Source organism: Anguilla rostrata, chromosome 2, assembly GCF_018555375.3.
Source record: "Anguilla rostrata isolate EN2019 chromosome 2, ASM1855537v3, whole genome shotgun sequence".
In the NCBI taxonomy this organism is placed as follows: domain Eukaryota; kingdom Metazoa; phylum Chordata; class Actinopteri; order Anguilliformes; family Anguillidae; genus Anguilla; species Anguilla rostrata.
Genome location: NC_057934.1, coordinates 9,247,135 through 9,261,869, shown reverse-complemented (window position 1 = coordinate 9,261,869; position 14,735 = coordinate 9,247,135). Strand labels below are relative to the sequence as shown.

Genomic DNA, 14,735 nt, shown 5'->3' with positions numbered 1-14,735 from the left:
CACACAATAAAGCAACAGCCCTGTTTGTGTGATTGACAACTCAACAAACCAATAAAGTGCAGAACCAACCCCGTCCGGGATGAAGTGTTGCGGTTTATTACACCTGATACTGCACTCCTGCACTTGAACACACACCTGCAGGGCACAACAATGGACAGACCGTTTCCGTGGCAACGGCCATCGAGGGCGGGGCAAAGAGCAGGGCCGGGGGCCCCGTGGCGAGACGGATGAGACCCGGGGAAGGTGGCGGAATCTTTCCCCCGCGCAGGTGTGGAACAACATTCCGGCAGGTTCTCTTCTCGGCGTGCGCCAGAGTAACAGCTGCCTCCCGCCCCCCCACCGGTCGGGCTCCCCATCCAGGTACGCGGATGAGGTCACGACCCCAAAAACACGCGATAAACAGACGGGAAGCGGCCGCGACCGTGGGGGGGGGTGGGGATGGCTGACAGATAGAGGCGTCAAGGACACCGGTGTCACCACAGACATCGCCGTGACAACACAAGGGCCAAACAGCAGGCGAAAATTTCCGCCAGCTCGTAACGAGGCCCCTCCGCCCGCCAATTCCGCCACAATCGAACCGCGGGGCGTCGCAAACACGGGCAGGAAGGTTAATGACGACACAGCCGGGTCTCAAACCTGCCCTTGAATCTAAAAACGTTTCAAAAAATAAAAAATTTGTTAAAAAAAAAAAAAAAACTGCCACTGCATACCTGCATCAAGCTGCTGGTAACACAAGGTCAGGAGGAGGGTTCACATCCACAAACGGAGAGAGAGGGAGAGGGGGAAAGAGGAAGGGAGGAGAGGTGAGGGGAGGGGGAGAAAATAAGCTGACGTTTGCTTCGCCACAGCTGATCGCAGACGACAGGTTTGGCTGGCAGGCAAGAGCCGTAAAATAAAAAAAAAACGCAGCGGCGATAATTAAACAGCGCATAAACTCCGGCTTCCAACGTGCGCGTAATGGCACTGTGCGTTTGAGGACCGGGAAGCAGCTTGCAGGACGGGAGAGCAACGAGAGAGCGAGAGAGGCGTAGGAACAGCCCTACAGCGCGGCGGCGTTTCGGAGAAGTAATTAAAAGTACGCAGCACGCAAAATATTTATACATCGGCTCCATAATGTCATTCGCGGATGTGCGCCTCGTCTTTTCCAGATGGTAAATATCATAAAACCTCCATTAAGACAGCGCTGGTGCAATCTGTGAGCGGTACTGTACGGCTTCGCGCGCGAGCACCAGCCGCCTCGTTCGGCAGAATGCAGACGTCGCACTCCGCGTTCCGTTTTAACAGGTCAATCTGTTTATCAATGAGTGGAAAGAGCAGAAACACGGAGATTTAATCTTTTAGACGCTGGCCATGTCTGATAAGACTGTACAGCCTTCATGAATGCAAAGTTTATTTCAGATTTATCTTATCTATACTGCGTTTCCTTGTAAATAATATATACTAATATATAATAATATATAATAATATATATTATTAATAGTCGCAGTAGTAGTAGCTGTAGTAGCAGTAGTACTACATTCTCAATCTCTCAAACAGAGCCAGCTAAAACTGCTTTCTGTTCTCAGAATATACAGAGGAACACATAGAGCAGAAACCTTATTCACCCTGGGAGGCCTACTCTCAGTGTGTAATTTAAAAACATATTGAAGTATCACAGACTGAAGCCAAATACAAAAAAAATAAAACGAGGTTTCTTGCAGTTGATCAATTTGAGAATTCATTTATAAAGTAGTTCCACTAATTGCCCATTTAGTGCCTCAATGAGTATCCTGTTGTGGTTCAGGAGTTTGTGTGTACCTTCACTGGCTCATGAGGAATGTGTCGACAAATCTCTTACAGGACGCTTTGGTTTTTCTCTTGTAAAATTTAGGAATGGCACAACAGGCGTTTGTGGAGACTGTGCCCCCAATGGCGATGAAAAGAAGTGGGTTTAGCTGTGGGCAAAAGGAGAGTGTGTATATGTGGTGTCATAAATCCCATAAGCCCTTTCTCTCCCTCAAAGAGTAGACCCTCTTGTGCTTGCCTGCCACTGTCAATCAGCAGCTCAGACACACGCGCGCGCACACACACACACACATATACACACACAGCCCCAGGTTCACTGCTGAAGTGTGTTTGGAATGATTCCATTTACAATCACTTAGGAATTCAGCACTAGCTCGTATCCATGGAGACTTACACCGCTTACACTATTTACATACAATCCCGTTTATACAGCTGGATATTTACTGAAGCAGTTCAGGTTAAGTACATTGCCCACGGCGACAACAGCAGTGCCACACCTGGGAATCAAACCTGCAACCTCAGAGTTACAAGCCCCAGTTCCCTAACCACTATATCACACTGCCGCAGGATAGAGGGTATTAAGAGTACTTTCAGGGTGTTCTTGAAAAACTGCACATTTTAATTACCTTTTAATAATCAATTTTGTGCTTTCAGAGAAAAAAATAGTCAATACTCGACAGTGAACCCAGGGGAAAATGCATAGTTGGCCAATTAGATGGTCTGATTAAATGGGCCAAACATGGCGGATTAATAGAGGTCTGGTGAATCCAACTGGACACTACCTCTCATTTCTGTTTTCCTCATAGCAATCACAGTTCTTGGTGAAAAGCCTACAGTATAAACTAACCAATCACACTGCTTCTCCAAAGCTTTTTTCCCCCCTTTTTGCAGAATTTGTTTTGATTAAATTGGCAAAACTTCAATGTTTTCCACTCCCCAGATTCAGATGAAACAAAAATTTGAGGAAGATCTTAATACAACTACTCTTCGATTGCACAAACCCATATTTAGTTTTAGAAAAAGACACACTAAAAAGCATTCCAATAGTAATAACTCATTTTAGAGAAAACTGTCAAGATACAATTATACAATAAGAATCCTGTAAGATGTCTGAGGAACCAATAAAAAGGTATTTTTTAAAGCTCACTCCGGTTGTCAGTGTGACTGTTTTAACTGTCTGCGGAGCGAGTAGAAGGCCCTACGAACGTGTGGCTTGGGTTGCCAGTGTGACAAAATAATGTGCCTGCCTAGCAGACAGGAGAACTTTTTGAGAGCCCGCTCTGGGTTGCCAGTTGGGTGCCATGTGATTCCGGGGGGAGGAGGGGGTTTTGCCTGGCTTTGGCTCCCCATTTCAGGAGCGCATTCGGCACCACCTGGCCTCCCAGCTCCTGCAGCAGATGTGGAGCGGCTCTCAGCTGCCAGAGCAGGCTGGGACGGATGGAGGGGGGGGGCTGCCGTCCCTCCCCCAGGCGTTAGCCGCAAACCTGGCCCAGCCAGCTGACGAACGGGAGCGCGCCGGAGCCCAGATCTGCTGCAGTGCGTCCGCAGCGTCGCGTCCACGAGCAGGGCCCGCCCCGACAGGAAGCCCGGAGCGTCCACGGGCCGAGCGACAGGAAGTCTAGACGCCGTTTCTCCCGCTTTCTCCCCTGACTAGCGAGGACGTGCTCATTTTCAGACTCTTAGCGTCTGGGTGTCAGTGGCGTTTGGCTTTACATGCTGAACATTCTCTCTGGCTGTCTGCAGTGAAAGGGTGTGGACCCTCTTGGTGTACGCAGGCCCATGACATACGCTTAGGGTTTAAATCAGGGAAAAAAAATCACATCTCTGGTGCAGGGAAAGGGGGCTACAGGATGTTATGTCCCTCTGCCCTCAGTGGGGGGCACTAGTCATCAAAGCGCACCCATAAAGTCTTGTTTGTTATTTCAGAATAACAAAGGAATGGTACGCCGGCATCAAAAGTGGGATCCCGGACGAGCCCCCACGCAGAATTCCGAAATAACAAATAAGACTTTATGGCGCTCGTGGTGACCAGCGCCCCCCCATTGAGGGACATAACAAGGAAGTATGGCCTTTCTGGGTATCACACCAACCAATAAGGGAGTGAGCCAACAAAAGCATGCAACAAAAACCCGAAAATACAGATCACTCCAAATATTTGTGGTTCCTGCTCCCCTCTGCAATCCATTACACACTTGAACACCCCTACAGGTTGGGCTGCTTTCTCAAGTCAAATGCCAAAAACACCCCATCTAAAATTCATATTCATCAGCGTGCGCTTCACGGCCTAAAATTCACACGGTAACATGCTCACGTTCAGAAGAAATAAGACCGAATAAGAGCAGCTGCGGACTCACTGGCCACAGAGAAGTTATTGAGGGGGTAAGGGAGGTCTGCGTCTTGCGGCTTTTCCTTGTAGCCGATGAAGGAGCCATCTGTTTTCAGCAGGAAGTACCGCGGCCTCCAGTTCTTAATATATTCTCCTGCAAAGAGACAGAGAGACATAATGCACATTATATAAAGCAGGGCGGGACCACACATTTCATTCTCCCGTGAAGGTAAAGTTAAATAATATGCATTATTATAACAACAGTGCATTTAATTCCCTGTAAAGAAGGTGTGAGATAATTCAGTTTATAAAGGCGTCACAATAAAGTAAAATAATGCACTTTATAACAACAGTGTACGGTAATGCACTTTATTTTAAAAGACTGTGTAAGATAATGTACTTCACAGAGAGTGCAAGATAACTCACAGTATGTGCATTCTACAGCGGAATCTGGTGAAACAATCACATCAATCAGACTATTACTTGGTCGCCATAGCGCCCATGTACACTAGACTGTGCCCGTAAAAAAATCTTGTATCCATAAATAGAATACCGCACCCATAATCGGCAGACTGTTCCCATAAACAGCATACCGTACCCATATAAACGGCAGACCGTACCAATAAACACGCAGACTGTACACATAAAAACAGAACTGTACCCATAAACAGCAAACCGTACTCATATACATAAATGCACCTCCGATTTTACACAGTGTACTCACTTATTGTAATTTAAAGCAGATTGCACAACTATAAATTACTCAGATATACCACATTTAAAATATCTGTGTGTGATTAAAACAGCAAACAATATTAATGGTGTAAAAACAGCAAAGGAGCACACGCAAGCAGAAAATCACACTAAACCAGGGCTCATTCTCACAGTGAACCTTGCAGTTGACTGTTATTTATTTGAAATTTACATTCCCTAGATCTACACATAAAGAGGTCCTACTAGCTAAACTCGCTGCTGAGTACAATGCAGATTGTAGCGGTTCGTTTGGTCAACTTCACACATATCGATTATAAATGGATACTGAGAGTAACACTGATGTTCTCCCCTTTTCTAAGTGGGTTTAGCTGTGGGCAAAAGCAGACTGTGTAATGTGGTGTCACAAATCCCATAAGCCCTTTCTCTCCCTCAGAGAGTGGACCCTCAGTCAGCCAGCAAGTCAGTTCATCAGTCAGTCAGTTGGTCGGTCAGTCAGACAGTCAGTCAATCAGTCAGCCAGTCAGTCAGTCAGTCAGACAGTCAGTCAGTCAGTCAGGCAGTCAAGTCGGTCAGTCGGTCGGTCGATCAGTCAGTCAGTGAAACCACAGTTCGCGGGGCTACTCTCACTGGCCACCGCTGAAAAAAAATAAAAGGAATGTGATCGTGGTGTTGTTTAAAAGCACCCTCCTCCCCTCCTACGGCTACGGCTGACGGGTCCAGCCGGTGACAGCCCTGATCGCTTATTTTCTGGAAAAGAAAATGTACAACATGTTCGATTTGTAACAGCCACTTACGGCGTAATAACGGCAGCTTTTCTTAATTAACGTGTCAGGGAAAAACACCTGCTCATGTTAATTTGAGGAGACGGAGGTCTTCTCTGGAATGCCTGCGGAAGGCTGGGTACTGGGGGAGGAAGGGAGGGAGGGATGGAGGGAGGGAGAGAGGGAGAGAGGGAGGGAGGGAGCGAGTGGGAGATAGATGGAGCAGCCAAAGAGCAGTAGCGCTCTCCCTGAACGCACTGACCAGAAACTGCAGAAACTCAGATAAACAGCCACCGGCGCTTCCTTAGATACAACATCTATGTTCACGTCTCTCACACTGGTTTGTCATCAAATTTTTTATTCTTTTTTTATTTTATTACTTTAAACCACTTGTTTTAACGTGTGTTATGCAGTGATCAAAATGGTAATTTTACAATTTTACACATTTTAGAAATGGTCAGTATCTAAGACGATGCAAATATTCCCAATAAGAGAAAGTACCAATTACAAAAAATTACAATTCAAATTTGTGGTTTGGATGCAGGTCATGGCAAGTAAAAATCAGACCTCCACAACTTTTTAAAAATGTTAAACCATCCAACAAAGGAAAGTCATTAAACAACAGTAATACTGAATAAGAGCTTAGTTTTCTTTTAATACTTGCAGTACTATAAATACATTTTGTATTTACACAGGAGGGAGACCACTGCACCATAACAATGATTTCAAATTGGAGAATAAAATCAATCACACCCTATTTTAGTTCCATATAAATAACAATCTAGCGATAAATATTTGGTTGTGAACAGCGTTACATTTTTATTGCTGTGCAGCCCAGATGACACGGCGTGAAAAGTTCCGTTTAATCAAACAACCGATTGTTTCATCACGCGCAAAACGCGCTCTCTGGTGAAGAGCCCACTGCAACGGCTTCCCGCCGGAGCACTCCAACGGCACGCGGACAGCAGCGAGCGCCATTCCATCACACACTATAACGGTAACGGCGCGGCTCGTATGAGCCCCGAGACGTAGCCGCGACGGGCATGCGGAATCACACCCCCTCGTTCTGCAAAAAAAAAAAGGAAAAAAAAAAACTTGGGCGCCCCGTCACCGGCATCAGCTTGCGCAGAAACTCGCTTCTGTTCCCGTCCCCGTGCTCATTTCGAGAGATCGAGGTTTTTTCAAATGAGAAACAGGAAAAAACAACCATTTGTCAATTAGCGGAGACAGGGATGTAATGTAAGGCTTTGGCCAGGGCTGGCCAGTCTGATCTACAGATGGCATAAAGATGGCCGCCCTGGGACCCCCTCGGCACCGGTGGACAGATACCCAAGTATCTGAGTGTGCTGCAGCCTGGGAGAGAAGCCAGGTGCTAGGAGGGAGGGAAAGACAGAGAAGGGGATAGAGAGAGGCGGAGAGAGGGAGAGTGAAAGAGAGAGGGACAGAGACAGGGAGAAAGAGTGCGGTGGAGAGAGGGGGAGAGAGAGAGCAAGGGAGCGAGCAAGGGGGAGAGAGGTGTATGATTTCAATAATATTGTATTTTATTGTATTTTTGTTTTCCATTTTACATCCTTTAGTTTTCTTTTTCTGTGTGCTTTGGCAACACAAGTGCACACTTGGCTTGCAAACAAAGACAGAAACAAAGAGACAGAGAAAACAGGAGAGTCAGAGAGAGAGAGAGAGAGAGAGAAAAAAACTTTGGGCCAGCATCCGAGGATGCCAGATCGCTCCCCTGCATGTGCGAGATGTACCGCTGTGATTTCTGTCCTTCAGCTGGTGGGCAAAGCTTCGGCGCGTCGCGGTGATCACACGTCTACTGCGGCACAGGCCTGTCTTTCTCTCCCCACCACATTTGTCTGTAAGTTTGACGTACAAATAATGGCGAGGAGGACTAAATTTTTTTTGCCCCCCCCCAACAGTTTGGCAAGATGATTGCGGAGATCGCTGAGCTCGGCAAGCAGTGGTTGTGAAGAAAAACACTGTAACACGTTTATTTTTTACAGTACATCGGTTACAGACAAGCACGGATTTTATCCATGCTTTGGTGTGTTTTGTCAAGGTAGTTCCCTATGATCAAATTTTCCTATAAATTCAAATCTGATGGCAAAAAGCCACAGAGAAAGTATCAGTGCAAGTGCCTGGAGTGGGCAATTCAAAACGTGTCTTCATCTAATAGTCACAAGAATAGCTCACCCTGGGCACAACGCACGCATTATCTGGCTCAACAATCAGGCGTTCCTAAGGTTTAGACAAATTACTCCTGCTGAAGTAGGTGAGAAGAACTGAGGTATGCCAGCGTACACGCTTCTCTCAGCTGTCTCTGTCATGTCTAATTATAAACTTGAAATCACAAAGACATTTTTGCAGCTTCTAGTCCTTGTCAATCGAGCGGTTTGGCATGTCTACGCACCGTTCCTGTCTTGAACTATACCCCCAAAGGGGGGGTACACATTTATTTCATTGTTCCTCTTGCCTTAGTTCAATGCAAAGTCATTGACCCGCATTCAATCAACATTTGTCCTTACCTTTGACGAAAAACTAAAACCAAGAATATAATTTTTTTCTTTACAAACACAAAGTTAAGGACAATGTCGCTTGAATCCCAGCTATTGTCTATTACACTGCCGTTAAAAAGTACTTTTAAAAGTATCCTGATTTCCTCTATTACTGCACATCTGTCACACTGAATGGTTGCAAATCTTTAGACAAAATGTAATATTATACACAGGGAACCTGAGTAAACAGAAAATACATTTTTAAATTACTATTTCATGCATTTAATTAAGAAAGTTACCAAACACTCATATCACCCTCCTGCGGAGATGAAAACAGAGGCGAAGGTCATGACACCACTAACAACACCCAGTCAACAGCGCGGAAGGAAGTCACACTCACACTGTCACTGTTTGGATCCGAGACACACACCTGGTGCAGACGCACACGTGCACACACACACACACGCATACCCGTGCTCTAACAAACTCATCCATAAACACACACACGCATGCACACACACGCATACCCACGCTCTCACCCATACACACACACACACACACACACACACACACACACACACACACACGCGCTATAACACACTCACCCATACACACAGACACGCAAGCGCACTCATGCATACCCGCACTCTCACACACTCATCTGTACACACAGGCACACAGGCACAGGCACGCACACACACACACACACACACACACACACCATGTGACAGCATACAGGGCTATGTTAAGGTTCTCAGACACCTGATCTGGGATCCTGGGCAGGCTCAAGCCAATCCACTTACAGAGTATTTGTGTCATCCCCTGATGGGACAGGCAGGCCCCCAGCGTGCGTGGCAGAGGGGTGAAAGCCCCCAAAGGTGGAGGTGAGGGGGCGTGCATCTGGAGCCCCTCTCAGTGGAGTTTCACCCCTCAGTCAGTGAGAATGGGGGGGGGGGGTGTGGAAAGCCAGGAGCAGCCTGGAGCCCCCTATAGGAGACTGTCAGCTGTTCCTGGAGTTTCTGCTGGTTACTGACAGAGCACACTCTATATCTCTATATCTCTGTAGCGATATATCTCTGTAGCTCTACAGCTTTGTAGCTCTATTTCTGAGGATAACAATAATAATAATATGAACAATAACAATAATAATACGTTCTTCTTCATACTGTATGTGTTTATACTATGTGTGCATACCCAGGATGTTTCAAAGACATGTACAGGTGAAGACTGTACAACAAAACAAAAAGGAAAATAGAAATGAACAGCTGGCAATAAACTGCCCACTCCACAGTATATGTTCATAGAAAGGCGTACTTTAAAAAGTACTGAGCCAATTTAATTAATTTGCTAATTGATTATTACCCCATTATGAATTTACAAATTAGTTTACTAATTTGCTTGTTAATTGTCACACGCGTCTGATTCTACTTTAGGAGAAATGGCATTTCTGATTTGAATAAATACCATTTCTGAATGGCAAGCAATTACAGTACACGAGTACACTGCATCTGTTCCCCGTACTAATCAGAAAGTTTCTTTTTTTTTTGCTTCCTTTAATTAATAGAAATTTTTTCAGACAATGAGACTGCAAATGAGTGTCCGTAAGCAGAGCACTGATCTGATCGGCTTGGGTTCCCTCAGAAAGGACGAGTGACCTGCGCTAGCGCGTTAGCGCACGCGTCTCCCCCACCTGCCAGGGCTGTAAAACAGCCATTCGATCTAAAGCTGGCCGCCGCCGCCGCTGCTGCAGATGCCCGTGAAAGTCCAGCTGCTCTCGCAGACCGCCCCGGAGTTTGAGCCTTTGTAGGCCCTGGTGGGTGGCATTTTGGCCTTTTTTCCTGTTTAAAAGCACAGTAACTGCAGGGGTGTGAACTCACCCCCCAAAGGAGGCGCCAGGCAATTGGGGGAGGGTGTAGGGGGGCAGGTAGCTGCCGCCGTTTTGAGTGGGTACTGTGGGCTGTTTTTGTCAGGATTGATTAAACTAAAGCTGTCATCCTATGTGAAGCCAGACTGCCTTGCTTTACATTTTACAGATTTTTTTTCTAACTGTTCAGCACCAAAACAAAACTTCACTCATTGAAATGTCATACATTCGATTCATTTGCAAATACAACGCAAGAAAATCACACTGAAAATGATTGTGTCATTTATTACAGTGCGCTCAAAATGTTAAATTAAGTAACACTCATTCAAGCACAATTTTCAATAAGATTTAAAACATCCCATAGGAAAAATATAACTCCTCTCTCCCTCCTCCTCTCTCACTCACTCTTGCTGTTCCCCTGCTGTTCACTAGATGGCGATGTTGTTTCCCAAATACAGGCTCTTTTCCCACTGCAGTGCGTTGCCCCGGAAACAACCCCCCCAGCTCCAGTGGCATTACATGTTGCGGAGGTTTGGGGGGGGGGGGGTTGGTCAATACTGAGAGCCCCTGACAGAGGAGCACACACAAACCCCCACCCTAATTCTGGGCTAAATTATAAAAACTTCCACCAGGAATATAATCCCATGCCACACCATGGCTACCGGGGAAGTGACAGGTATGGCATTGGGCAGGGCCCAGGAGACAGGAAGAGGAGGCCCCCCCCCCCTCAGTCAAGACTCTGTTACCGTGATGCTGGTTACCACGACGTCACCTAACACATGACCAGAATGCCTACAGGCGGCAAACTGGACACAGTTTCTCCTTGTGCTGTGGAAACACTAGGGTCCAGCAACAGAGTGCTTTTTTTCCCCAATATCAATACATTGATAAAAAATACCTACAGAATTGACTATATTCAATATAACTCACAATGAACCATGTGGTGGAATGTAGCCCATACCGGAAATAGAACAGATAATTATTTTACGATGAAGTTCCCCCTGCTACTTTTTCAGTTAACAGAAATGTAAAAAAAATTAAATAAATAAATAAAAAACACTATTGTGATATAACATTTCATAATACAGAGGGAATCCAGACAAGGAGAATTAAATGCAGACTTAATAAAGCACTCTTGTATGCACTTATGAGTCAAAATCATATCCCGATTCAGATTTTCATGCGACTTAAGACACGCCCTCTGAATATTGACTAAATATCTGAACATTGAATATTGATGGCACACACCCTCAAAGGTAAAACACACCCACCTGGTGGCCTATAAAATACTTTGGCTCTGTCAATCATACACTCTGGCTAAGCTGTGCTTTGCCATGCATTACGCTACATGTGATTGATTTATTCTGATGATAGGAATGGAAAAATAATGAGTACCTGCCAATCAATGTCACTCAGCCAATTGTAGTAAAATAAAGTAAAATGCAACCTCCGAGGTAAATTGTCATAGTTGTTTTAAAAAAAAAAAAAAAATTTTCCCAACATTTACGAGTGGGAGGGTTAAGCTTTTGAGGTTATAAAATAAGCAGTGTTTATAATGGATGAGTCGCCTTGGGTTCCATTTTAAGGATTGGCTTGTACATGAACATCGTGCAATAGCAGAGATCTCCAGTTCTGGGGGGCCACAGCGCCTGCAGGTTTAACACCAGTCCTGAAGGGGGTCACAGTGCCTGCTGGTTTTAGTGTTTTTTTTTTTGAGCACATAAATGTTGAAACACACCAAAAACCAGCATACGCTGTGACCAGAGTTTGGGATCCTAGCCCCATACCAAGTGAGAAAGACTCATCCACACTGAGCTGTGGGTTGTGTGTTTTAGGGGTAGTGACTGGGGGTGACAAGGGGGGGGGGGGGGAGGGATTATGTCTGTCTGGGAAACTCTTCTTTGTTTGAGGGGGTTAAAAAATGCACTGAGCCACAGGCCCAACGGCTATTAGCGACAAACGCGAATCCACCACTTCCACGTGCGTGACCATTTCCACATCAACCAAAGACCCGCACTAATCCCCCTGATTGGGACCCTTTCCACACCAAATGCTCACGCGCTTTAGCCCCCTGGTTAGTTACCTTGGTTAAAAACCGATTAGCGAACGCTCGTAACCGTGATGATGCAGAGGGGTACAGTGGAGTTCTCGGGGCTCGGAGCTGGACTCCACCGAGCGCGCTCAGTGAGCTCGGCGTAGACACCAGCTCATTATTTATTCAGCCTACTGCAGACGGGTAGAGAGTACTGGGCTGGGGGTGGGCAGCTGGAACAGAAGAAGACAATGCGTACACACCCCCCTCCCCCCACCCTTCCCATACATCATTACCATCCGCACACCCCTGCCAGGCCCCCCCTCTTTACTCAGTACACCCCTGTACCCCAAACGCCGAGGCATACTTGACCGCTAAATCTTACATTTGCTGGCGTATCGTGTAGCTTTCCATTACAAGACCATCACTCTTTGGGGGGGGGGGATTCACATTAAGCGGATGTTGAACACTTTGACCCCTCAGCTATATAAATCAATTCCCCATTCACTAAATTACCATTCAATTACATCTAATAAAAAGAGGAAGAGCCAGAGGGCTGAATTTCATTGCTTCCACGCACTTAAAGAGCACATACTTCAAAGCAACCGGATGTTTACGTTAACACTCACACAGACGTAACGTGAACTTGGGATGGGTAATAACACGGCAATCAATAAAAATCCAGGTCCAATGAACCTGTACAGTAAATGATCAAGACATCTCATAATCGAAATCAGACTCATCGGGTTTGACTCCACGCTACACCAATCAATCGATTCCCTTTTTGCCAATTATCTTTCCGTTAAATCTGATCAATACTCGAATGCGCTAAGCTGCTGCCGAACCAAAAAACAATTAAGGAGGACCACAGCGGCATGCAAGCATTTCACGATTATTAAAGCTGTCGTGGGATTTTTTTCTTCTATATTCGTTACCACGCCAATTTACACAGTGCAGCGGGATTGACTGCAATAGCGACCTTAGCAGCGGTTTTTTAAAAAAGTATACCAGCCGCGTAGTACAGCCAACCAAAGCACGTGTCCATTTCAAATCGATACGCTCCCTTTCAAATCACGAATTTTACATCTTTCACAATGACCCAACTCAGCGGCAGGCTGAAATGACAAAGTTAGAAATCAGCGAGCCATTGTCTGTGTAAAATCTGCGAGAATCGGAAGTGTTATTTTCCCGCAAAGCAGGGCGATTCGTTTTTATTTATTTATTTATTTATTTATTTATTTATTTATTTATTTATTTATTTATTGCATATAGCATTGGCATTTAATGACGCTTGAATTCCCCGCAACATCACAATAACGTTCATTAATAAATAATTATTTTTAAAAAATGATACAATATCTCCTGTCAACACTTAGGCAAATCTGCGCTGTCTGGCGAGTCATGAAATATACATGAAAATCAGAAACTGATTTTCATTCAGTCCCACAATGAGCGGCATTAAGGAGTAAGTGGAATGGGAGGCCAGCTCCAATCAATAATAGCCTACATGTCTGCAGACGTCAGTTACCCCAAGCCCCCGAAATTGCTTTTATTGGATTGGATGAAGCCTTTATTGGAGCTTGCGCGTCTGCCGGTCATGTCCCGATGTGACCTGCTCCCATTCCTATCGGCTGCCGGCCTATGCGCAGAGGAATAGGAGTGGTGGAGTGCTGAAGTGACTTTTACTGGGGGGAGGGTCATTTTCCAACTGTCCTCCAACCACAGGTTTACACATCCCTCTCATCCTCTCTCTTTTTGTTCTCTCTCCCTCTCTCTCTCTCTGCCCGTACTCTCCAGCACCACTCTGAATCTGTCATGCTTTGAAAAAAAGATATTTTCCTTCTGGCAGATGGCAAGTCAACAATCAGTAGCAGCAGCAGCGTTTCCCTGATCGGCCAATCACAGTCAAGCACCCACCCCCACTGCTCACCCCCACCCTCACACAAATATACACGTACCCACGCACACACACACACACGCACTCCTATGCCTCTCTAGTCCTCCATCTCCTTATAGATGCAATAATAAACTCTTTGTTTGTCTCCCACAAAACAGCTGCTTAAACCATTTTGGGATGAGGGCCTCTCTGGTGAAACGCTCCAGTACTAAACACACACACACACACACACACACACACACACACCCTTCTGTTCACTCTGGGTAAGAGGCTGCATTGATGGGGCCATGCTGTTCCACACAGCTGCAGGTGGTAGGGCTTGTGGGGGGGGGAGGCCACTCTGAGTCTCAGTAAATGAGTGGAGGAGGTGTGAGAGAAGAGGAGGGGGTGGTATGAGCTGAGCGACGGCTGTCCTGCAGTTAAATTTAAAAATAAATAAATAACTACTTAAATAATTAAACAAGGGGGGAACCTCTAATCAGGGTGGCACAAGCCATACAACTGCCAAAGTGGGGGGGGGGGGCAGAGATGTACTTCTGCTGGGAACTCATCAACCCCTGCACCCTACCAAGCCCAGTGACCCCAAAAAATAAAAACCTCCTTTTATTGTCCTGCATCTCCGCGGTTACCGCCGAACCCGATGGCATCGCCTCAGCCTTGACAGAGAGGAAGACCACAGGGACACAAATCAACTGTGTTCATAACCCACATTCAGACCTGTGCTTATCGAACAGACAACGCGTCAAAAAAAGTGTTTTAGTCCTGTAATGAGACTTAAAATCTTTTATCTCAGGTAGAGAATATTATCTTGTTTTAAGTTACATTTAGCTTTTTTTCTTACGCCATTGGCAAATCTTGAAA

General features: G+C 45.8%; 1 protein-coding gene across 1 annotated transcript in view; it reads right to left on the bottom strand.

The window, feature by feature from the left end:
* The window catches only part of LOC135245295 (RAC-gamma serine/threonine-protein kinase), a 74,714-nt gene that overhangs the window by 18,513 nt on the left and 41,466 nt on the right, over positions 1–14,735 (bottom strand). The window contains exon 3 of the mRNA XM_064318264.1: positions 4,140–4,265. Coding sequence (XP_064174334.1) covers positions 4,140–4,265 — 126 coding nt within the window. The remainder of the gene's footprint in view (positions 1–4,139; positions 4,266–14,735) is intronic.